The sequence below is a fragment of the Colletes gigas genome, unplaced genomic scaffold (genome assembly GCF_013123115.1).
Source record: "Colletes gigas isolate AHSC1104 unplaced genomic scaffold, ASM1312311v1 Colletes_gigas_Sc00004, whole genome shotgun sequence".
In the NCBI taxonomy this organism is placed as follows: domain Eukaryota; kingdom Metazoa; phylum Arthropoda; class Insecta; order Hymenoptera; family Colletidae; genus Colletes; species Colletes gigas.
Window position 1 is genome coordinate 5,547,955 of NW_025106633.1, and position 26,362 is coordinate 5,574,316.

General features: G+C 42.0%; 1 protein-coding gene across 1 annotated transcript; it reads right to left on the reverse strand.

The window, feature by feature from the left end:
• Positions 1-1,996: 1,996 nt before the first annotated feature.
• Positions 1,997-26,116, reverse strand: LOC122405374. Its single transcript, XM_043410057.1, has 5 exons — positions 25,944-26,116; positions 23,693-24,237; positions 20,172-20,488; positions 16,971-17,279; positions 1,997-2,461 (listed from the first exon to the last, which is right to left on the reverse strand). Exons 1-5 carry the CDS (start codon positions 26,114-26,116, stop codon positions 1,997-1,999), a joined length of 1,809 nt encoding a protein of 602 aa, XP_043265992.1.
• Between the last annotated feature and the right edge of the window lie 246 nt (positions 26,117-26,362).

Consider the following 26,362-nt stretch of genomic DNA (forward strand, 5'->3'; position numbering starts at 1 on the left):
AAAGCGATGCACTTTGTTAGCAAAGTGTATTTCAATGTTTGTAACCGTGTAAATACCTACTTTTTAGCAGCTTAGCTAACACTGGATTTGTCGATGCTATAATACTCATTAGTTCTGTAATTTTCTAGTGTTAACACTTTACCGACCGGTAGCGGTTGATTAATCGGCTATCGGTCGGTAAACGTCGACCGATAAAACAGTTGATTAATAGGCTATCGGTCGGTAAGCGTTGGCCGGTAAAACAGTCGATTAATAGGCTATCGGTCGGTAAAGTGTTAAGAAAGCTTTACAATTTCTCTGTGCATTGAATAGCCTTAGTTTAGTTTAATATTGGAATGTTAGAGAATCGAATACAGTATTTTGAATAAATATTTAAGAACTGTTGGATCACCGTAGGGTAATTTGATCTTGTTTAGGGAAAGCCTGGGCAAATAGGGCGAAACGCAAGAATTTTCGATCTGCGAGCCACGCTTTTCCTCGCGTCTCCTACTCTAATTCGCACGAACTTAATCCCGATCCGTCGAGATCCGGTGATTCTGAAAACAACTCGGATATCTCATCCGAGCGGTTTTAAAGAATCTCATCACGCCCGGCGGCGCTAAAACCCTATTTCGCGACGGTAAAGAGCGCGACGCGTTTCTGTTACATAAGACGGAGTATAAATGTAATTCCAGTTCCCCTTGGGAAATTCAAGACCGCGACGAGGCACGCGTGGAAATCGGAGCATCCAATGGCGTAGACGTCGTCGTCTCTCTGTACACGCAATCCTTTCCCCAGACCTCGAGAACTATCAATTCTTTCAATTAGTTTGCTCGGGTCTGCCATCCGCGAGTCCTCTCCAGAAACTATTTTCGTTTGTTGGAAACAAACTATGCCCTCGTGCACGACGCTTAAACCAACGGTTCGGATATTTTTAACTTTGTAAATATTCGAACATTAACACGGTTTCATCGCCCGGCGAACGTGCATCAATTTTATTACGCACAGCTCGTGGATATTGCAAACGTCAAAGTATCTTCGTATGTTCCTTTATACTTGGGAACTTTCATTGCAAACCATTCCTGAATTGATGGGAATTGAAGTTTCATTCGCGAAGACGTATTTGGCAGAATTGCTTCAAAATATTGTCTGGATCGATTTCGAGTATTCTCAGTGAAAGGACGCTCTTCGTGATCGTGTACTCCGATACAACCCGTGGACTTTGATAACAAACGAAATAAAGCACGTTATCATAGTATTTTTCCACCAAAATAATATCGGTCAAAAATATATCCAAAAGTCTTTCCTAAATTTTTTACCCTCATTCCTGACTGTTTTGCATTGTTTTTCACCTCTTTCAAACAGCATCTATTAGCTTCTGCGCAATGTTTCGAATCGTTGCTTCGAGTAAGCATAAAGTTTATTATTATTATACGGGTAAAGACCTTTTGGCAATAGTGCATAGCGGATACGCAATGAACAGAAGATCGAGGTACAAATAAACATAAGTAACATGAATTATAACCGTGTATTAATATTTTAAAATGGCGACCTGCACAATTGTCCCCAAATATCGTGGTGCGTGGCGTTAAATAAAAAAATAGAGAACTTCCCAAGTATCGTAGGTGGTGCATTAAGTTTAACGCGTAACAAAATTTCCAGAAGGTCGATACGGCTATTAAAAACCTTCGACACAGACGTCAGCTATAGATTAATGTTGCTGGAGTGTAAACATACTTAGACCGCGAGAAGTCGTTGCAGATGGGCATGTCACTGGAATGGATCGTGCCAATTTATCAGCTGCACAATGCAAGAACCTGTGTTTGCATAATTTCAAAACACGCAATACGAAGACTTGTATTCGAAACGGAGCGTACAGTTGAGCCTCGTCTATCAGAATTTCTAGGTGATCCTCTATCATCCAAACTGAATTCTGAAGTAATTGTTATCCAATAACTATTTTTTATTTTGCTTGTAACGGGATCTCTGACCCATAGACGAGGTTCCACTGTGTTAATTACGACGTGAGGACGACCGCCCGATGGAGACAAGGCCCCTGGCAACCTTCCCTCAGGCCCGGCCACAGAACAGTCTTGATCCTGGTCCCGTTGGGGTTCGGGGACCCGTGATGTCTGATGTGCAAGTCCCGTCTGAACTCCAGGGCCTGGGCCACGTCGAGGACCAGCGGCGTGGCGCGCGACAAACAGGCCCAGGCCAAACTGGAGCACGCAATGGCGTAACTCTTTACCTCCGCGGATCCCCGCAGACACGGAAAGTCGTACAGCGTCCTCTCCAGCTGGCTGACCACCTGTTCCGCGACCTCGCGGGAACCGGTCCGGGCACCGGAAGTCGCCAACTGACGCTTCACGCATTCCTCCAGCCCCGGCGTCGCCGTGTGCGTCGCGGTGCCAGCACCGTTCAGAACCTTCAACGCCTCCAGGTACCTGGACGTCTGAATCATGCCCGCCAGGCGCCAGGAAAGCTGCAAACCAAACGTTCAGGCTCACCAATTGTTCAAGGAGTCAGGAGAAAATATTTTTATTTATTACACCGGACAAATCTGTTTCAATGCAAATTTTTTATTTCGTGGAGCGTTCGCTATTGAGTTTGTTTAGGTTCTCTGTGCATTTGTGACGACAGTTCCCGCGCTCGCCACCAGAGGGCTACGCTTGATACCTTTCTCACAAGTGCTCGACCGATTGTCAATTGTTAAGGGTATCTTTGCTAAGGGACTGTCTTTGGGTTCAGATTCGATTTAACACTTTGACTGCCACTTTGACAAGACTTTCCCTCTATGGAATTAAAACAATTTATTCTGAAATTGAAATTGAAAATGTTAAATAAACTTGTATAGGACGAAAATAAGTACCGAAGACAAGTTTTAAATTATGCAGTTTACGATTGTCTAAAATCCAAGTTTTGGACTCGTAGAAAATTGTACGGTTTTGATGTGGCAGTAAACGTGTTAAAAATGAATTTGAATGATTGAATCAAAATCGAGGGGAGAAAAATCACTGTTTACGGTTACTCGAACGAGATATCGTTAGCAAATAAAGGTCCTGAATAGGGAAACTTGTTGGGAACACCGTGTTTGGGAATCATTAAATCTCACGATCCGAGTTTCTGTCAGTTGTAAAACGAAGGGTCACGTCTCCTGGGTGGTTGTATTAGACTCCTGGCAGTAAGAATGACCCAGGAGAAAACTTCCTTATGCCCCAACTAGTCTGCCGGGTCTGTCGTACTCGTTCCTTTATGGCCCGAGTAACGATGAGAGGGCTAGTTATTCCCAGGTCCAAAACTCCCCCTGATAGCGGGGGTGTCTCCAGGGGGTAGGACATGTTCGTGATCTTCGGGATCAAGGGAGGTTATGGGCTTTAAAGCCTTCTTGGACGTTATTCCTGATCGCCTACGGGGTTCGAATAATACTCGATGTTAGTTATAGAATTAAGATCACTGGGAAAAACACACACCCAAAAGAATTGGGGGACGATTCTCGAAATCGAAAATCAGTATATATGCTACATTTAAGGAGTTTTTTAAGCTGGAGTTAGCGTTTAAATCTTACTCACGATATCAAGAAGATACGAAGCCTGAGAATTTAGAACGCATTAACCCCTTAACGCTCATATTTTTCGGGTTAACCAACAATGATCAGTTTTCTTTATCGGATTTGTTTCTAAAAATACGGTTTTTGTTAATTACAATGTTGTATCTAACGTATAATTTGAGGGAAACCAAATATTTTCATCCCTTAAACCGTTGGATCAAACAAATATTGTTTTCCAAAGCAGTCAGACTCGGACATGAACATTAACCCCTTAACGCTCATATTTTTCGAGTTAACCAACAATGATCAGTTTTCTTTATTGGATTCGTTTCTAAAAGTACGGTTTTTGTTAATTACAATGTTGTATCCAACGTATAATTTGAGGGAAACCAAATATTTTCATCCCTTAAACCGTTGGATCAAACAAATATTGTTTTCCAAAGCAGTCAGACTCGGACATGAACATTAACCCCTTAACGCTCATATTTTTCGAGTTAACCAACAATGATCAGTTTTCTTTATCGGATTTGTTTCTAAAAATACGGTTTTTGTTAATTACAATGTTGTATCTAACGTATAATTTGAGGGAAACCAAATATTTTCATCCCTTAAACCGTTGGATCAAACAAATATTGTTTTCCAAAGCAGTCAGACTCGGACATGAACATTAACCCCTTAACGCTCATATTTTTCGAGTTAACCAACAATGATCAGTTTTCTTTATTGGATTCGTTTCTAAAAGTACGGTTTTTGTTAATTACAATGTTGTATCTAACGTATAATTTGAGGGAAACCAAATATTTTCATCCCTTAAACCGTTGGATCAAACAAATATTGTTTTCCAAAGCAGTCAGACTCGGACATGAACATTAACCCCTTAACGCTCATATTTTTCGAGTTAACCAACAATGATCAGTTTTCTTTATTGGATTCGTTTCTAAAAGTACGGTTTTTGTTAATTACAATGTTGTATCCAACGTATAATTTGAGGGAAACCAAATATTTTCATCCCTTAAACCGTTGGATCAAACAAATATTGTTTTCCAAAGCAGTCAGACTCGGACATGAACATTAACCCCTTAACGCTCATATTTTTCGAGTTAACCAACAATGATCAGTTTTCTTTATCGGATTCGTTTCTAAAAGTACGGTTTTTGTTAATTACAATGTTGTATCTAACGTATAATTTGAGGGAAACCAAATATTTTCATCCCTTAAACCGTTGGATCAAACAAATATTGTTTTCCAAAGCAGTCAGACTCGGACATGAACATTAACCCCTTAACGCTCATATTTTTCGAGTTAACCAACAATGATCAGTTTTCTTTATTGGATTCGTTTCTAAAAGTACGGTTTTTGTTAATTACAATGTTGTATCTAACGTATAATTTGAGGGAAACCAAATATTTTCATCCCTTAAACCGTTGGATCAAACAAATATTGTTTTCCAAAGCAGTCAGACTCGGACATGAACATTAACCCCTTAACGCTCATATTTTTCGAGTTAACCAACAATGATCAGTTTTCTTTATTGGATTCGTTTCTAAAAGTACGGTTTTTGTTAATTACAATGTTGTATCTAACGTATAATTTGAGGGAAACCAAATATTTTTATCCCTTAAACCGTTGGATCAAACAAATATTGTTTTCCAAAGCAGTCAGACTCGGGCATGAACATTAAGGGGTTAAGGAGTTTCACGAAAGATGGAAATTTTGTACGATAGGGGTGGGAAAGTAATTAAAGCAAAATGTGGAGAGAAAAGAGGGAAGAACTTGGTTTTCGTAAGGTAAATGCATCGCGTGCAACCATCGATATCCCCCAGTCGTTATACGATTTAAAGATTACAGATACACATTTAGGGTGCAATGTTTGCAGTGTTTTAAAATGTGAAATTTGTAGCGGTCGTTTTGCTACAAATCTCCCTTTCGAACATAAAATATTCTAAATTTACACCGTGCACGCGAAGGCCCGCTTATTGTTAGACGACAAGATGTAAGATCGATACCGTAGTACGATGTAACGGAGCTACATCGTGAAAAGATTTTATAAATACCGCCACGGAAATAGATCTTTTATAGTAATTTTGTTCTTCGTCGAGAATCGTTGCATCGGATTAGCATTATGCTATTCAGATTCAAGGCTGGTGGGGGGGAAAAAAACGGAGGAAATCAGCGCGCGGAGTCGATGTTTGTAAAATATGGGCGTGCAAGTTTTCTGCATCTGATTAGGGAGATTAATTTAGACGGGTGCACGGTACGATTACAAAGGGGGGTGAGTTATAGTTCAAGTTCGTATCTCCGACGACGCGAGTGGAATCGTAACAAGGGTTTTCTTTTTTTTGGAGGGTAGGGGGGTGGAAAACGCGTAACTGTCGGTCGCTTTGTCCCGAATCGAGTATGAAATTCTATCCAGACAAAATTTCTCGAGCCCAGGCGTCCCGAGGAACGATCTCGCGACCGGATTTACGAGTTGGGAAGAGACAGGATAGTCTCAATGTTCCGAGAGGCGAGATTTGCTTCTTTTTTTCCCGTCGCCGGATGCGAAAGTCACCCCGTAGAGACTGAGCACTTAGGCGGGATCCTCTTTGATAATCCTATGATTTATTCACGACGGAAAATGGATTTCCCTTTGACGCGTGCTTTTTACGGCATCGTTTCCTCCGGATTTTGTACTTCGAACCGTTATGCCCCGGATAAAATGTATCCCGGTGTAGATTTCCCTTTTTTTTCCCCCCAAAAAATTTACCGATCCGATCATCCGGGTTTTCCAGCGCCACGTTCTGATCGCGGTCAGAGATGCCTCGACGCTGGACTTTTAATTTCACGTTTATTCCTGACAATTTTCTGTTTATTCTTAAGAGACTCGCTGGATACTCCCCGCAAATAATATACACCCTTTATTTATAGCTGCCCCGCTAAACCCGCAAAGCTTCGCGGACGTTTCTCGTCAAGGGATATCATCTTTAAAAATATTCAACCAGAATTCGCGAGCAGCTGTTAATCTCATTGAGACTGAAATTTCATTCGGGTAAGTTTCCCGGAGAATACTATACGGCACCAAGCACCGTGCAACAGTATTTACAAAACAACTTTTCACGTGGTAAATGATTCGTTAAATAATTAAAAACTCGGCATCGAATCTTCGATATTTCACACGCGCGGCTTTTTGTTCCGCGATGCACAAAGAGGATCGAAATAAAATGCACCAAAATACTAAACGCCGCGGGTATTCACATCGGGGCGTAATCAACCCCGAAAGTTTCAAACAATTTTTTCCTCCTAAAAGGAGTTTTCAATTTACGACGCGAGTAATGTTTTCGTCCAGGATTTCGCGTATAAAATGCTCGCCCTCGCCTGTATTTAGTATGACGTTCGCCGTAATTATACACCGTGGATACATACTCTTACGAACACAAAGAATGGAAATTATTCTGAAATAATGGGTCGTAAATGCGCAAACACCGCGCACCAGAGTTATATATTATTTTTTTTATATTATTCTTCTTTCCCCGCGCTATTATTCCTTTGGTTCTTTTCACGGTTAGGTTAATAGCAGCGCGAGACTCTGTCCCGCCATTGTACCTCGGAGGTGTGTTTCCACGGAACAACGTTTAAATGGCGAAAAAGATCCCGGTGGTTCACCCCGTGGACGCTTTTCGGGCGGCCATCGGACCGGATAAGCGTTATAAGCTCGAGAATGGAGGGGCGGAGGGTGCCCCGAGGGCGAAGCCACGATATCGAATCGTCCTCATTTATTTTTCATCGAGGACAAACGGCGAAATCCGTGCCGTAATTCTATTCGCCAGTCCCGGGTTGCAATTTTCTCCAAGCACCCGCGCAAAGGGATATAATGTTAGACGAGGTGGAGGCTCGCGACTTGGTAGAAAAGAAATCAAATCTGCCCTGTTGCCTCTCGTCGTAGTTCAAACATTTACCCTTGAAAGTCAAAGTCTTCCTAAATCGCTTCGTAATTGAACCTTTCGACCCTTTAGAGGGCAATTTGAAGATGTACAGAGGCGACAATAATGGCTTTGTCCAGGAAAAAAGGGGAGGAAATTTTATGAAATTCTATGGTTCGAAATATCGTTTATGTATATGTATTTATGTATACCTATATATTAAATAGATATTTCATTATTAACCAAAATAACAATATTGGATTAGACATAATTGACCTCAATTCCTCCCACAGAAATATCGTTTTGAATTCTATTAGAAAACTCAGGAGGAACTTATGGGACAAACTAGCGTGTAGCAAAGTCTTCCTAAATTACTTAAAAATTGATACTTCAGACATTTTAGAGAATATATAACTTGAAAATGTACACTGACTTCACCAGGAAAAAAGGGGAGGAAATTTTATAAAATTCTATGGTTCGAAATATCGTTTATGTATATGTATACCTATTGTATAAGTATTTATGTATACCTATATATTAAATAGATATTTCATTATTATCCAAAATAACAATATTGGATTACACATAATTGACCTCAATTCCTCCCACAGAAATATCGTTTTGAATTCTATTAGAAAACTCAGGAGGAACTTATGGGACAAACTAGCGTGTAGCAAAGTCTTCCTAAATTACTTAAAAATTGATACTTCAGACATTTTAGAGAATATATAACTTGAAAATGTACACTGACTTCACCAGGAAAAAAGGGGAGGAAATTTTATAAAATTCTATGGTTCGAAATATCGTTTATGTATATGTATACCTATTGTATAAGTATTTATGTATACCTATATATTAAATAGATATTTCATTATTATCCAAAATAACAATATTGGATTACACATAATTGACCTCAATTCCTCCCACAGAAATATCGTTTTGAATTCTATTAGAAAACTCAGGAGGAACTTATGGGACAAACTAGCGTGTAGCAAAGTCTTCCTAAATCACTTAATAATTTACACTTCAGGCTTTTTAAAGAGTAAACAATTTGAAAATGTACACTGACGATGTAATGGCTTCACCCAGGAAAAAGGAGAGAATTTTACAAAATTCTATGGTTCGAAATATCGTTTCGAGTTCCAGGAAGAACTTATGGGACGACCTAGCGTGTAGCAAAGTCTTCCTAAATCACTTAATAATTGATACTTAAGACTTTTTAGAGAGCAAACAACTTGAAAATGTACATTGATGACAATAATGGCTTCGCCAGGAAACAAGAGGAGGGAATTTTATGAAATTCTATGGTTCGAAATATCGTTTCGAGTTCCAGGAAGAACTTTGGGACGTCCTAGCGTGTTGCAAAGTCTTCCCAAATCACTTAATAATCGATACTTCAGACTTTTTAAAGAGTAAACAATTTGAAAATGCACTGGCTTTGTCCAGAAAAAAAAGGGGAGGGAATTTTATAAAATTCTATGGTTCGAACTTGCAGGGTTATTGTATGTCTGGTGAGTGAATGTAGTGTGAAGTAGGCTTAATGTTGGCAACACTGGCACGCGAGGGGATCCACGCGTCGGTTCCATTGTCTCGTGAGAGTTGTGTACCGCAGAAAATTTATATTATATATTAAATATACATTTCATTATTATCCAAAATAACAACATTGGATTAGACATAATTGACCTCAATTCCTCCCACAGAAATATCGTTTTGTATTCTATTAGAAAACTCAGGAGGAACTTATGGAACAAACTAACATGTAGCAAAGTCTTCCTAAATCACTTAATAATCGATACTTCAGACTTTTTAGAGAGTAAAAAAATTTGAAAATGTACACTGACGATGTAATGGCTTCACCCAAGAAAAAAAGAGAGAATTTTACAAAATTCTACAGTTCGAAATATCGTTTGGAGTTCTAGGAGGAACTTTGAGACGATGTAGGGTGTATCATAATTTTTCGATACTAACTGCGGTATGCTTGATCCCGTCGCTAATACGCACGTACAGCCAAAGATTATTTTTGCCGCCACCGCCACCACTACCACCTGTCTCCCGACCGATCGATCGACCATTAACGTCAAAGCTGTCGCGAGAGGGGTGTCGAGGGTGCACTTTTGCGATCGAGTGTACCCGGCAAGTGGCAGAGGCGCTAGTCCGTCAGCCTGGGGCTATTACTTTGCATACATACAGCTACATTTCCACACACCGTTCTACACGAGAAATCGATGAACTAAAATAAATAACTACGACCAAAGCGACTCTCTGTCTCTCTTTCCTTCGTCTACCTTACACGCGTGCCGTTCCCCCGGACACCCTTCCTACGTTTCAACCCTAATCCTACCAGGACACCACTTTCGACCGACTAGTTTCCCTAGCTCCGAAACTCTGCGAAGCAAATTTAAAAATCGGATCGAATGGCCCTCTGCAACTTGCTTTTCGAGTTATGGAGTTATACAATGATGATTCTTAAATTGAACACCGTGATTCGTAAGTTGAACATTACTATATCCTTCCAAATGAGTGGATCCTGCTTGTACAAATATCTGTTGGTGTCGAATATGAATATAAAGATGAATAGACCAATCCTGGAGCGACGTTCATTTTAAGAATCATTACTATAATCCTCTAAAGCCTCTTACATCGATATAGAAACACAAACACGGGATTATTTTCCTCCATTAATCGTATCGTGTCGTTCTATAGATTCGTTCATCGAATCTTTGTGATATTTTTCGTTGCTTAAGTTTCTCTTGGATCAATCTGGACACGCTTTCGCGGCCGCTGGGAGAATAAGCGACGCACAGCCGTGCACCGTGCATTACCGTGACAGCAATGCTGAACAAAATGACAAAATGAAAGAAGAGCTTCTGACCCGAGAGGAAAGAACGATAACAGAGGGAGTAGAGCGTGAAACACGGCCCATACGTGCGGGAACTGTTCGACTGGTAACGGTGTATAGCGATAACAGTTAGATAGAAGCGAATTTTAGCTCTCCATTGTGTACACGTGCGTGCTCGTAATTATTTCACGAGGTCGGCCCGCGGTATAATTAAACGACAACAGAAAGACGCATCTCGATTAAATTCTATTTACAGTATGGATCGCGAAAACATTAACGAGCCCCCGACTTTATCGCCGAAATAAAATTACACATCGCGAAACGACAGAACCAAGGATGGTCGACGCGATCGATGCATCTTGATTTAAAAGTTATAACTAGACTGCGGATGTTTATGCATTTATGGGAAATTTTAATCCTCAAAAAACTACAGAATGCATTTAATATGCAAAAATATAAGAAATATTTAAAGTAAGATACGAATTAATATATTTAGGGGTTGAGACAACCCTCTGCGAAGCTTCCGTTTCATTAATTCTATTAATAAAAATGTGAATTTGCATAAAGATCCGCAGTCTAGTTATCACATTTATAGTTTCCAGAAGGGTTGATTCGACCCAGTGATCGGTACATCCCACACTTTTGATCAAATATTAACCGCAAAAGTTAATTTCACTGCTCTAAAAGCATTACCAGTGACTCTATATTTAGTCCGCTAGAAATCCACTCGGAGTATCCTACGATTGAATTCAACGCAAGAACGGAGCTCCGGATCGCGTCAAAGAAGTTTGCCAATAAATATCGCGACCCGATGGCAAGCCTGACTCTCTGTTAAATTTAGAGATTCGGAGTTCGATTTCACGCTGTATATACAGTAACGTGTTATACATTGATTAAAGTTACTGTTCGAATGGAATAGATAAACGAAACTAAGGAGCTCGTTGAATCGATATCAAATTAATACAGAATGTCAAACAATCCTTCTACTATGTAACAAACCATATACTAAGTGTACTAATTTGATTGTAATTAAAAGACCGCTATTTTTAATATATATATTTAGAGATTCGGAGTTCGATTTAACTCTGTATGTACAGTAACGTGTTATACATTGATCAAAGTTACTGTTCGAATGGAATAGATAAACGAAACTAAGGAGCTCGTTGAATCGATATAAAATTAATACAGAATGTCAAACAATCCTTCTACTATGTAACAAACCATGTACTAAGTGTACTAATTTGATTGTAATTAAAAGACCGCTATTTTTAATATACAGGGTGTAAACGATAACTTTGGCAAAAATCATAGGGTAAGTAGAGGCCCCATAGGCAAGTATTTCAAGCATGGGAACCCGTGTCCGGAAATGCACCAGTAAAAAATTACGGCGATCTTTAACTTCGGTCTTTAGCTCCTGATGGATAGACAACCCATCGTACTGGAAACTGTTTCTTTTGAGGTGGGTCAGTCGTGTAGGTGACAAAGATGACAAACATTGAAAGTTTTACGATGAACAACGTAAACATTTAATGAAATCATGGTCAAGAAACAATAAACTAAAAAAAGTTTGCCTACCCATCAGGCGCGAAAGACCAAAATTAAAGATCGCCGTAATTCTTTACTGGTGTATTTCCGGACACGGGTTCCCATGCTCAAAATACTTGCCTATGGGACCTCTACTTACCCTATGATTTTTGCCAAAGTTATCGTTTACACCCTGTATATATTTAGAGATTCGTAGTTCGATTTAAGGCTGTATATACAGTAACGTGTTATACATTGATCAAAGTTACTGTTCGAATGGAATAGATAAACGAAACTAAGGAGCTCGTTGAATCGATACCAAATTAATACAGAATATCAAACAATCCTTTTACTATGTGACAAATCATATACTAAGTGTACTAATTTGATTGTAATTAAAAGACCGCTATTTTTAATATATATATTTAGAGATTCGGAGTTCGATTTAACTCTGTATATACAGTAACGTGTTATACATTGATCAAAGTTACTGTTCGAATGGAATAGATAAACGAAACTAAGGAGCTCGTTGAATCGATACCAAATTAATACAGAATATCAAACAATCCTTTTACTAGGTAACAAATCATATACTAAGTGTACTAATTTGATTGTAATTAAAAGACCGCTATTTTTAATATATATAATTTCATAGTGTAGATATTTAAAAGGCTGTTTCCATGTTAGGTCTACCGAATATCGAGGCCTAAATGATATTTGGCAGGACGAAGCTTCGTGGTTTCTCGTCGATGGCGAGCGTGGAGTGTCGGTCGCAGAGTTAGCCGGCTACGTAATATCCAGTTTGGCGAATTAGTGCCTTTTGTTCGTCGTCGAATTTCGTCCGTGCCTTCGTTCCTTAATTGCGCGCTGGTCCATTTCTGCCCGCGCGACAAGGGACGGAGGAAAGGCGACGAAATTGCTTCTTTTTTTTTTGTGCCAGCATAATCTTGTTGCGAGCCGGGGTCTCGTGCCGGCTAAATCGTTCACCGTGAGCCCGGGAAAATACGCGACGGTATTAGATAGTCTAAAATTTCCTCGACTTTTCCTCCACCGTTCTCTCGCCTCGTTCGACTATCTTGGCCCGGTAACGACACCGTTCGAGATTCTCTTGTCGCCGAAACGCGTCTTGGGGGGTTTCTCTACTTCGCAGATAAAAAACAATTGATTCTCTTCTTTCCACGCCTCCTCGCGGGCTTCGAATCCCGGTGAGATTGGGCCCGAAGGATTTCCAGCGAAATGAATTCTCCTTCACTCTATCCGAAAACTTTATATTTTAATAAAGTCACAGGGCTTTGAATCGAACTCCAGAGATTATAACTTGATTCGTAGATCAGTTTGGAGGTACAGAATTATGTTTTTTTCTGAATGTTTCAAATATATTTTTGAGTTGTTGAAATGTTTACCAAAGCTTTTTTACCCAGTACAGTGTATCATATGTACCATATACCATAGAAATATTGAATGGTTTGTTTTGAACATTCTGTATATTCGAGAAATCAAGATGGCGATTTTGTTCGATAGTAGCAAGTACGTGGGTGGACTACAGTGGGAACCAAAGGGTCGAACGGGTGAAAAATCGATGTGGGTCTCGGTCGCGCGTCGAGAGAAAAGTTGCGCGAAATTAAAGTCCGCGTTTCACGGACGCGAGCTAAGCCCGACGACTCGAAACGCGCCGCGAAACAAGAGTCGTCCCCTTGAAAGAGCGCTCTCGTTACCCAGCTCTTTTGCACTCGGAATTCTACAAAAGCGCAAGTGCCCGACAAGTGTTTACCCGCGTTCCACGTTTTCTAGTGTCTGCCTTTCTCATTAGGCATCGAGTTCTCCCTTTTTTCCACTCCTCTCTCCACTGCTCCCTGCCTCTTCTTCGTTAATAGAATAATCCCCAAATGTGGCCATTTTTTGCTCTCGCGCCTTTCCATTTTAATTCCGAAGAACTAGTTGGAGTCTAAATTATCTCTTATTATCAATATTAATTGTGTTGTTATAACGATAGGAGTGCAGTAGCGAGTTCGAGTTTGTTGAAAGTTGCTCAATTTAAATCCCGTTAATAGTTGATCGTAAAATTTGTTCGAGAAGTCAAATATAACTTGGCCCGTGGCTGGCTAACGCTATAACTTTCAAGTATCGATTGAATTGTACCCATGAATAAAAATTCAGAGACGATGAATCCATCGATCCTGTTGACCAAGTTATTAACTCTGCCACGGCCCGGTGCACGACGGATTTTCCAAGTTTGTTTTCATCGACGACAAAGGCTCGTTTCCGAAAGCTTTGTCCTGTACTTTCCGAAAACTAAAAAATAAGAATATTCTGCTTCCAGTGTTTTGTTAAATTATCAGAACCGAATAGAACATCGTGGAGATTAAAAATTACTGTCTCTGTATTTTTGAAAGAATAATATAGAATTCAGAGACAGAGAGAAAAATCGTAGGTAAAATTCAACGAGCGCTCGAAGTTGTTAAAAGGAATCGCGTGGTAGGGGATGTGTTATAGTAATATGTAAAGCCAGTAGGTGAAAGAACCGTGGTATTCGCATGTACGATAAATAGGAACGGATAGATCATTGTCGCGCGCGATGAAAAAGAATTCATCGTGGCCGGTAATTATGGTTTCTATGGAGAAGTTCGCGTAAATACGAACGTATCGCGAAGGGGGAGGATGAAACTCGTATCTTCGTTTCGTATTTAAACAACGGAACGGTTCAAACAGATGCGTAACACGATCGTATTTAGCGTACCTCTGGCAGACATTTTTCTTTAGTTAGGAGTTTTTCAGTCAGACGAGGATAATAAATAACGCCAGGCGTAATCAAACATTGAGATTCATAGAGTAGAAGAAGCTTTCGACGAAGAGATAAGAAATACGAGAACGAACGTAACAAGGAACCCTAAGCTTAATAATAACGAGAGGTTGAAAATTCTAGTCCATCGAAATTCCAAGATTCATAAAGTTATTTACTACCATTGAACTAATAGCGCTGTCAGAATTAACGAGAATAGAGTCCGGAGTAAGTAATAGACCAATCTGTGTGCAATGCGTTTTATGAACATAACTTTCCACACTTTGAATGCTACGAGCTCCCTGAAGAGGATCGTATCAAAGTTTTGCGCTGCATTGACACGTAATGCCGAGAATTTTGATCGTCCAGACACCTGCAAACATTTGCATAAGATTTTTGTCACCCTAAAGGGAATACTGTGGCGATAGTTTCGGTGCTCGCCGTCAGAGGGCTACGCTCAACCTTTCTCTCTCACAAGTGCTCATTTACGATACTCTGAATTCGATGGTACGCGATCACCGGTGAGATAAAGTAAACGATTCACGCGTGAAGTCGTTGGTAACTTTCGATGAGACTTTGTGTTCCACGGAGGAACGAGATTTCGTTTGGCGAGCAACGAGAACCTCGCGAGCCAATATCCACGAGGCTGCGGTTTCCGGGCAGCTTTGACGAAAACCGTTTCCGCTCCGACGACAAGCGGGTACATATAATTCCGGAGACCGCGTCGAAACGGGGGAAAGGTGTCCCCCGGGAGCTCAACTTCGTAATTGCGACGCTAGACGGATTTCCCACTTTCGGCCCCATTATTTTCCAGTCGAATAACCAAACCGCGAACCTGCTAATCCGACCGTGACGCGTCACGAGGAGGTCCGTCGGAGAATAAGACAACTCCGAAGAGGGACGCGTTGTCTTTCGGAGGCTAAGCAGGATTTTCCTGCGAAACTAGGCCGATCTTCCAACGTTCAAGCTCTAAGCTTCGCGTACACCTGCCCTGATCGTGGGAACTAAGGGCCTCAAGACTTTGTTTTCATCATCCTTCGATTCGAAATCTGCTACTCTTTGCACGAGGTTGCTGCAAGTGAAACGCAATTTTAGAAACACATTTTATTTCATTCTTGAATCACTTATTCGGTTAAAAAGGTGTTGAATAGAATTTTTTAGAATCGTGGAAAGAGGCTGGTGTGGCAACGGTCTAATGTGTAAAGGCTCCACCGAACGTAGGACAGTTTTCCCAGCGAATTTCCATCGCGTTCGAACAAAAACAAAAGCCACGCCAACGAGCCACGATAACGATCGCGTCGCGTCGAGGCGAGGTTGACAACAAAAACGGAAAAAGGAAAAGTGCAACCAACGGGAGATCGTAGCGCGATGATTGGCAGCCGGGTACGTAGAATCAATTCGAGAAAAATCAGTTTGATCGTTGGCTCTTTGACGTTCGTACCGACCCGCAGTTTTCCCCGACGTCGAAACAAAATTTAACAAACGATTCTTTGATCGTGGCGCGGGGCACAGTCGTCGACGCCAGTAATTGATCCTTTTCGAACGAAAATAAATATTAAGAAACAGAAAAGTTCGCGTTACAAATTTCTCCTCGCGAAACAGTGGTGCTAAACGAGACTGTGAAATCGATCAGAGGATCGTAATAAAAACACGTAAACTTACGGGATTTGACTAATAAACTTCTCCCCGTTGCATACAATTTTCGAGCACTTGCAGACGCACTGTGTCGCGTAGATTTGGAAAATGGAGGCAACGTTACAATTACGAGCAGTGAACTTTGTTTCGAGACTCCTCCCTTTGACAAGAAATTACTACTATGAGGGCAGAGTTGTCACTGTAATACAAGTTAAATTGCAGACAAATAATACTCATGAGTATTGTAATTTGTACTGGAATCTGAAATACTTTGAATTGATCGGTTCCATAAATCCCAGGTTTAAGAATTAGCAAATTACAGGTGAAAGAGATTTGGTCAAAGTAAATTCCCCCGCAGAAATCGGAATTGTGTTTCTCTTCCACGATCAACCCTCCTCCTTTTGACTAGAAATTATTACTTATGGGGGCAATTTAAATTGCCAAGAAATAATACACACGAGTTGTGTAACTTGCATTGGAATCAGAAACCCTTCGAATTGATCGGTTCCATAAATTTCAGGTTTAAGAATGAGCAAATTACAGGTGAAACAGTTTTGGTAAAAGTAAATTCCCCCGCAGAAATCGGAATCGTGTTTCTTTTCCCAGATGAACCGTCTTCCAGGGTCTATTTTTGACTAATTAGAGACACTCTTGGTAACGAGTCGTACTTAACCAGCACTCGTTCTCTTTGACGAAAGGGGGATACGCTCGCATTAAGGGTGGCGGAGGTGTGATTGTTCCTACTTTGCATAAAGTGCCACTTACCACGACCACTGAATAGAGGATCTTGGCTTTCAGGTCGGGCGCGTCCTTGAGGGCCTCCAGAGCGTCCAGGGCGTCCAGGGTATGCAAATGAGCGTGGCCGTAGAGAGCGGCGTACCTCTCGGCCAGTCGTTCCGCGGTCACGTCCCCGGAAGTTAGACTCGAAAAATTCTGTTCCGGTGGCCGGAGCTCGCGGCTGTTACCGAGGATCGGCTCCGGGGTCGGGCTGCAACTCTCGTCCGTGTGATATCCGGCGCTGCTGCTGGATTCCTCCTCGTAGTCGTTCGCCAGATTCTCCTCCAATTGGAATACCTGCGCGAAAATATGCGATCTCTTGCATTTTCACCGGGCGTTCGCGATTTTTCGAGGGGGATTCGAACCGAGGAACGCGCCCCCGGAGACATACTTCTCTCGTTGTCTGCTTTCGACGTTTCGAGATTCTTCTCCGCCCACCGTTGGGTCAGAACTCTACCTTAACGCCTCATTTTCTCCCTGGCACGCGTATCATTGATATTGGCAGATTGCTCGACGAAAATACTCGATATATAATAACGCATTTGTCGAGAAATTGCTCGCGCAACTTGCTCCAATTTACTCTCTTCCTTTCGGTCCAGTTAGAAAAATTCTCGACCCCCGTCAGGTTGCCTTTTTAATCAACAATTACCAGCGACTTCGATTCTTCCTTTACCGTGTTAAAGAGTTTCCCGGGACCAGGAAACTGTTTGCGCGGCACTCGCGGCCAGGGCAAATCGAATCTTCCGCCCGTTCGACCAGAAATCGACTTACTGACACGAACTTCGAGGATTCTCGCGGCGCTCCCGTCCTTTGGACATTTCCTGGAAATTCCGAAAGGAATCGAACCGCTCGGAACTCTTTCGAGACCGTTGGAAATCGGAGATACTTCTGGGACACGATCTATGGACCCCTCCTCAAACTTTAGTTAAACTTCAAGCTTCGAAATTAAAGTCGCAGTTTCAAAACTAAACAGTTGGCATTTCGCTGGAAACATGTTGAAAATGTCGTGTTGGTGAATTAAACTAGACAAATGAATTGCGTTGAAGAAATCGGAACAGAAACTATGGCGGCCATATTGCTTTCGCTGCTAAATCCGTCGTGTCGACGATTACATTTGAACGCGGATTTTCTTTCAGTTAGAGTATATATAAATTGCTAGCAAATTTCAAAATTGAAGAGTTGTATTACTTCATATTAACGAATTAACCTAAACAAATAACTTTTATTGCGTTGAAAGAGTCGAGACAGGAATTATGGCGGCCATATTGCTTTCGCTACTAAATCCGTCGTGTCGACGATTACATTTGAACGCGGATTTTCTTTCAGTTAGAGTATATATAAATTGCTAGCAAATTTCAAAATTGAAGAGTTGTATTACTTCATATCAATGAATTAACCTAAACAAATGACTTTTATTGCGTTGAAAGAGTCGGGACAGGAATTATGGCGGCCATATTGCTTTCGCTACTAAACTCGCCATATTAACAGTGACACTTAAAAATGCGTGTTTTTTTTCAATTAGAAAATATATCCACATCAAATTCAACATAAATAGCTAGTAACTAATATTTACGATTGTTCTAACTGTTAAAATTAAGCAATTGCGCTCTCCACGCGTCTATTAGTGGAGCGTTTACTCTAATTCGCGTTGCACCGAATATCCGGTGGAACGATTGGACCCGGTTTTTTTCATTAGCGAGGCAAAACAAAGAACGAAACAATTCGGGAGGGGTATCGACGTGATTCCCGGGACACCGTGGACGACCGCAGAGCTTCCGAGCCCGCGTTCGGAATTTTGTAGAACACAGGAAACCGAGCAGCGGTCCCCGGCTAAATATTTATTAATCTCGAACACTGGTCGAACCGTCGCGGCCACGCGGCCATTTCGATCATAGCTACGCGCCGAATGCGTTCGCAAATTGTGTATTAAAATTTGATTAGATACCTCCGACGCGTCACGAACGTACGAGTTTAACGCGACAATTTGTATACATTCGGTCCTCTCGTGTTCAACCATAATCGATAGACAACGCGAGCTCCGCGACGCTCCTCTAAATTCATATCCGCTCGTCTGCAATCGTTTCGGCCTAGTAAATTCGCGGCAAGTCGCGCATTTCGAATTTCTATCGTCCAATCGGTGCCCCGAATTTGTTTCCATATTCGTTCGAAACGTTATCCGATATTTTTGAACGCGAGCCGAGAGCGATGTTTCGTGTAAAACGTTATCGTACCGTCTGGGTATAAATTTTACAATCGCAACAACTATTACACGTTCCATAGACGTTTCAATTTGCCTGTAATTTTATTTTCGAAATGAACGGGCCATGGACAAAAGAGTCAGAGGTTACGCGCCGCTGAATTTTTTCGAATAATATTCCAACTGGAAATGGTCACGAACTTTTGATTATAAAAAATTTTAAAGGACAAAACAGAAAATGTCCACTATCGTTTCCGGTTTGTAAAATCATCCCCCGAGAGAGGTTCGTCGTTTACGAGATTCGAGGCGTAGACAGAGCTACGCGACAGCACGTATGAGGTCCAAATACGGATAGAAAATATCTATTTTGATAATTTAACGTTATTATCCGGCTCAGACTCGCTGTGGCAGCGATTCAACGTCGTACGAGGCGAAAGCTTCGCGATCGATAAGCCTAGTCCGCGTTTTCGAGTTGCAAGGAGCACACGGGGTCGCTACAAGTACGCTTCGTGTAATTTAAGATCACGAAAGGGTCCTTTAGGGATTTCACGTGGTTAGAGACTTTGCTTTCGCGAATCCAGCTTTGTTCATCAGCCGCCTCTCTGCTGAGCCACGATCTCGTGGGACTGCTAGCGGTTACGGCGCCGTATCCTGCTCTCTTGCTAACCATTTTATCTTCCGGCCAACGTTTTTCGCCTTTCTACCTTAACCCCTAGCGCACCAACATCGACATTTTCACCCTTTCGATAACAAAAACCAACTTGTCCTGCGATAATTATCAAAACCTACCCTTCGGCACTAGGTTCACAAACATTGCAACGGGCAATTTTAATCGACATACATTACTCCTCCGCCATTTGTAAGACTCGTTGCAGTCATTGTTTTGTTGTAAGTTGACGCCTGAGAGACGTTCCATTCGAAGGACGATAAAATCGGGGCCATTTCCGTTCGACTACCCGGAAAATGGCGGCCAGATCGTCCGACGAACCTACCTGTGGATCGTCGTGGTGCATCAGCTGCAAAGCCAGGTCGCAGCCCCTGGAGAACTGCAGCAGCCTGGCGGCCAACGGTGGATTCTTCGTGTTTCCGGCGAACGTGGACTTCCTCAAGGCCGTCCATTGTCTAAGAGCTTCCTTGTCCTGCTCGACCCTTCGCTTCAGCTCGGATAACAGACTTTCTAAGGCGGTCGGGTCGCCGGCTTTCTCCAGCGTGTTCAACAGACTCTGATTATCGATCAGCCGTTGCTGAATCTCGCTATACTTGAGCGAAAGTTGCCTCTGGTGCGAGGCCGCCTGCACGCCTTGGTCCGCTGAAAACGAGACGCCATGTTACTTTCGCACGGAGAAATCTACGATTTTGCTTATTTGCTTTCATATATATCCTACAAGCGCGCACGCGGCATTCAATTATCTTGCGATACGCGCTACGAAATCCTGAATCGCGTTAAATTTCGCGCCGATGATTACTCGGCAATTAACCCGAATCGGACGCATTGTGCCGCGGGAATCGTGTTTGCTCGCGCGTTCGACGAAAAAAAGATTCCACGGTGCTTCGAGTTTATACGCGGATTCGTTGGAAAACTGTTCGAAATTTAGATTTTTCATATTTACGATATAAAATGGTAATTAATATTTAGACTCCAGAAAAGGGCAGTTTTCTTTTCGATTTAATCGCAGACTTTTCCAGCTGTTCGACTTGCACGAAAGACTATGAAACGAATATGAATCACAGAAATATTCTCCACTAAAATACGCGTTGTTTGCATTTTTAAACTTTAAAATTGTCCAATCCGTTCAGGAGTTATGATTTTTTATGTATAAGAATGTTGACCATACATTATGTTTTCGGTAAAGAATTTTTTTCTCGAAAGTGGGTAGGATTTTGGAGGTATGCCTATTCACCAAAAATACTTGTAATTGACCCCTGGAACTAAAAATAATTTTTTTAGAATGATTTGAAACTTTTCAATTTCGCCGAAAAATTTCAGCAGCAACCCCCGTCGATTTTTCTTAAGAATTCGTTTTTCATTTTTAGTAATTTTGTTCAACATTGTACAGAAAAGTTGTCTAATACTTTTCTGTACGTAGCCATGAACTTTACTTCCCCCCAAAATTTCATTGAAATATATTCACTATTGTGGGAGTTATGGTCGTTTGAAAACTGGACCACTTTTATGGAGTTTTCCTTATTTTACGGGCCTAAGGACCAACTTTTCAAACATTCTTCGAATGTCTACATATTCTCCATTCAAATACGCGTTGTTTGCATTTTGAAACTTTAAAATCGTCCAATCTGTTCAGAAGTTATGATGTTTTAAAGATACGCAGGAAATTTCAAAGAACCTCACATTAGATTTTCGGTAATGAATTTTTCTCTCGAAAGTCGGTAGGATTTCGGGGGTATTTGTATTCACCAAAAATGATCGTAATTGGCCCCCGCAACAGACAATAATTTTTTCAGAGTGATTTGAAACTTTTCAATTTCGCCGAAAAATTTCACACCTACTCGAATTTTTTTCTCGTAAGTGGGTAGGAATTCGAGGGTATGTCTATTCACCAAAAATGCTTGCAATTGACCCCTGAAACTAAAAATAATTTTTTTAGAACGATTTGAAATTTTTTAATTTTGTCGAAAAATTTCAGCAGCTTAGCTCTCGCCGATTTTTTTTTTAAATTTTTTCTTGTCCAGGCGGGAGTGATCCTCTTATTTCGAAATCGCGGCCCTCCTATTTGTGCTCTTGTATGTTTTGAAACGACGCAATTTATCGCCGTGCAAAGGTCGAAAACGTGGTCGAGAGGGTTTCGCCATTTTGACGAGCACGACGAACGATGGTCGCGTATGTAAACGCATTAGCTTCCACCGCATCGTGCCGGCTTATTTGCATCCGGAAATGTAACGCGTCCGTTGCAGCTGTGTTAAAGTCCAATACTTCACGGTTCTATGGCACCGTGCTTGCGAGAACGTTGACCGTGACACGCTCTTGTCCTTACAACGACCAATCTAATGATTCGTGTACAGTCTATCCCCCTTACAACACGGTGATTACGTCTCTAAAAGACGTTGTACAGGATCAAGTATCGGTACGGAGTTTCTCCGAGAAGCGAAAGTAGATACAAACGTGCGATAAAACTACTATTTTGTTCTGGTAATTATAGTGGAGCTGTTTTCCATTTGGTGACGATTTGGTAGAATTTTCGATCCTATAACGTTTTATACATTTCACCGTTATTTGTTACTTTCCGCAGAGTTATCGATATCGAAAGTAAAATCGACGCGTAAATATTAATAAAAAATTTCTGCGTTCACGCGCGACGGAGCACGACCAAAATTCCGAATAAATACAATTTTATTTCGTGTACAATTGTGATGTGAAAAATAACGTGTAAACAACGTTTTATTTTAAAATCGAAATCTTGTTTGTTGAATCTTTTATAGTTTGCTAGCTGTACTAGAAAATTTTAGGTTTTCACGATACATTATCAGACGATGCTCAAAGAGAATCGCGTTGTAAAATGGCTTTATAACTTCGGCTCGATTACAATTAAAAATTTAACAATTATTTAAAATTCTGACGTAACATGATAAAATCCAATTCAAGGTTTTTAACCACGGAATATAAAACTGCCGAGAACAGAGAAGCCAGTAATTTTATACGTAAAGTAGAAAATCGTTATCGTTTTTAGAGATCGCGTGCAGCGAGTATTTTATTAAAACGTTGCCACGCATCGCTGATCGTTCGTATTAAATTACTACATTTTACGATATGATTAAATTACGTATAAATAAACAATTCAAATACGGATAAACGAACGTATTTTGGCAAATACCCTAGGCGAAACAAATATCCAAACGAACGCGTATAATTGAAATAATTGGCAACGAATGGGTTTCGATTATCCTCGATTCGAATAAAATTTGTTTGACGAACCTCGAACTGAGATATCAATCGTCTGTCGGGGTTCGATCGCGGATGGATCGATTTCTACGATCCTCGGAATCGGATCAACGTCTTTGCCCGCGAGAGCGGATTCCCGCGGTCGCGATAAGTGGAACTCGGTCCGTAAGTAATGCAACCGAACGCACGGTGTGTCATTTCAGATCCCAAATGACAGTAATCGAATCGAGTGCGGCGCATAAACTTTCAGACTTTCTCCCGCGCGTTCGTCCATATCTCTATCGCCTCCTCCGTCGAACGTCGTCCGCGCCAGGATTCTCGTTTCCATGCAGATCTCTCGCCCTCGAACTCATTCGTGTCAAGAATACGACAGCAAACAGGAAATCGATTTCTTTTATAAAACATGGATGCAGCTAATATGTAACTAAACAACAGAGTACGGGGAAATAATCTTTACTTTGATCTGGAAGGCTAAGATCCAGAGAGCCCTTGTAGTCTACTTTACAGATAATAGTCAGCAATTTCCGGAACAGACCCTCGACAATTAGGGATTAGTGTACTCATAGGGAAACGACAAGCACACAGATACGGAACGTCCGTGTTCCTAATGAACGCTACCTTTGTGTGTCCTGGCGTGCTTCCCAAAGCTCTCGATCTTGTGCACGGCGAGCTTGTACGCGTCGATCCTGTTCTCCAGGTGGTCCTTGAGCGCTACCGGCAAAGGAAGCAAATTCGAGGCGCCTCCGCTCTCCAAATTGCTGGTCTGAACAGAGGGGACCAGTCCGTGTTTGCCCAGTCCCTCCACGGCCCTCTCCAGAGCCTTTTTCCTACCTATTAGCGTGTTCCTAGCGTTCGGGGCCAATCTGCTCAACGACGCCAGCAGCTTGCACCAGATTCGCAAACGGAAGTGATCCTGGCTGATCGAGATCAGATGCACCACCCTCCAGAGTACCTGTTCCACGCGCAGGATCTTCGTGTCGTTGACGTTCAGCTCGAGGAGCCTCGTGTAGAGTGCCTCCAGCAGCGACAGACTGTGCGGAAGCGTCTCGATCAACAGGTCCACGGGAATGTCCGGCAGAGTGGCCTTCAGGGTATAGTGTGGCAGCTTCATCAGGAAACCGGCTGCCTCTCGATACTGCCTTCCCTCGTACAGTCTCAGCAATCTGTCGACAAAATATTCTTAGCGTTTTATTTGCAATTCACCGCCAATACGTTTCGTTTCGATGTCGAGATATAATTGTGTACTTCTGCGCCCCTAAAAGCTGGGTGTTTCTACTTTATACGAGGGTGACAGTGACGAAGGAATAGCAAACAAATTTACCTCATACATTGGTGGAACACTGTTCTATGTCATCAACAAACGTTGTCAAACAAAGATAGATGTACTCGTTGGACAGAGAAGTTTGTTCACGTGTCTTAAAATGTGTCATAGTTGTGCACCCCTAAACTGACTCTTTTCTGTGTTTTATAAGCGTTGCAAACGTGGAATTATCGAATAGTACACAATTTATATTTCGTTGACGCATGTTTTATCGTAACGGATGCTCGCAGAATCAGTTAGCGTTGCATCTGGTCGGACCCGCGGGACCTAATGAACCTGTTCCGTGGTCTAACCGATCAATATAACCATAATCGTAGCGGGTTCCGACAGGTGCAATAACCCGTCCCGACCGCGGAGCAAATTATCGCGGTGCTCTCGCGAGTCACACGCACGAGCCGACAAATTCCGCGAACAATTTCGTTCCCTCGATTCGCCACGGTCCAGCGGACGCTGGCTTTCGTCCGTATCTAACGCTCCGAACAGCCTGACGCATCGATTACGCGCGTGCCAAGGGCCCCCGTTACCGATAACCGATTATCTTTCACCTTTTGTTGACAACCACCGACGCGAACGATTTCATTCGAAATTATTGCTCGCGAATATTCGGGCCTCGAGTATGGAATTATCTTGAAACGTTCGCATCGCGGAACAGATGCCAAGATCTCCCACCTAGATTTCAAACGTCACTAACAGATACCGTGTTCCGTGCCTCGGCTCTCGACTGTTTCTGCTTTACAAGCGTTTGGAAATTGGAGCTATTGAACCCCCTTCCCGACGATCCACGAATTCGGTGACGCCTCGAACTCGATTGGATCGACGAACAAAAAGGACGACGGCTTCTCCGAGACAAAACGCACGCAGGTAGTTCGTAGCTACATAATTACGGGGTAACGGTTCGCGAGATCGTATTGTTTCGCGAGTCGAGCGACGCACAAAGGTGCATACGTTGAAATTACTGCGCGAGTTCGAATTATACCTCACGACCGTCTTGACTGCGGAACAATACCGCGGAATTTTCCGACTTCAAATAAACTGCTCTCCCGCCACAATGACCGTCGTTTCGGGACGCGTGCAATATTCACATGGCGGAGACTGATGAAACAACGAATCGACGGAAACGCTTCGAAATCCTCCTTCGAACCCACGCTGATTACAAGAGTTATAACCAGACCGCGGATGTTTATGCATTCTTGGGAAATTTGAATCCTCAAAAAACTACAGAATGCATTTAATATGCAAAAATATAAGAAATACTTGCAGTAAGATACGAATTATTATATTTAGGGATTGAGTCCGTTCTATAATTCTATTAATAAAAATGTGAATTTGCATAAAGATCCGCAGTCTAATCATAACAATATCTAAATGTTATAATATACATACATTATACATTAGCACTTTGTCGACAAAATGAATATTAAGTAATATTCTAACTAGTCACGATGAAATTGTAGTGCTTGGAAAGCGGTGAGCGGTTTAAAGTGGAGTTTCTGTGGGTCAAAGTGGACCCGGGGTTCGCGGGTCGAGGATTAATTCGCGTCGACGTACCTTCTGAGGGCCATTCGTGGGTTCGAGCCCTCGTCCTCGGGCAAGCCGATTTGGCCAACTAGAAATTGAGATCCGGGACCCCATACGAGCCTCTGGATGGGGTTCCTGGGTCGTTCCGGTCTTATCCTCTCGCACGAGTTCAGCCCAGCCGGTGGCGCGGTACGTCTGCTCATCTCGGCCTCTTCTACTTATTCCTCCTGATCGTTCCTATCTCTTCGTATCTCTTCTCCTCTCCAGCAGCCTGGAAATCGCCCTTGCACGATGATATCTCTCTCACGACTCCCCCCCACCCGGACCTATTCAATTCATCCGCGTTTTCCGATCGACCTTTTCTTCACCGCGACAGTTTCCAGCGATCTCTCGACCTCGACCTCGACTTCGACCTCGATATCTCGATCACTCTCACATTGCTCGATCCG

Coding starts and splice junctions, on each gene's coding strand:
- LOC122405374 (XM_043410057.1), bottom strand. CDS start 26,116: ATGAGCAGACGTACCGCGCCACCGGCTGGGCTGAACTCGTGCGAGAGG. Junction 20,489..23,692: donor GCACGCCAGGACACACAAAG/GTAGCGTTCATT, acceptor TCTCGTTTTCAG/CGGACCAAGGCGTGCAGGCG. Junction 2,462..16,970: donor TCCTCTATTCAGTGGTCGTG/GTAAGTGGCACT, acceptor TTTGGTTTGCAG/CTTTCCTGGCGCCTGGCGGG.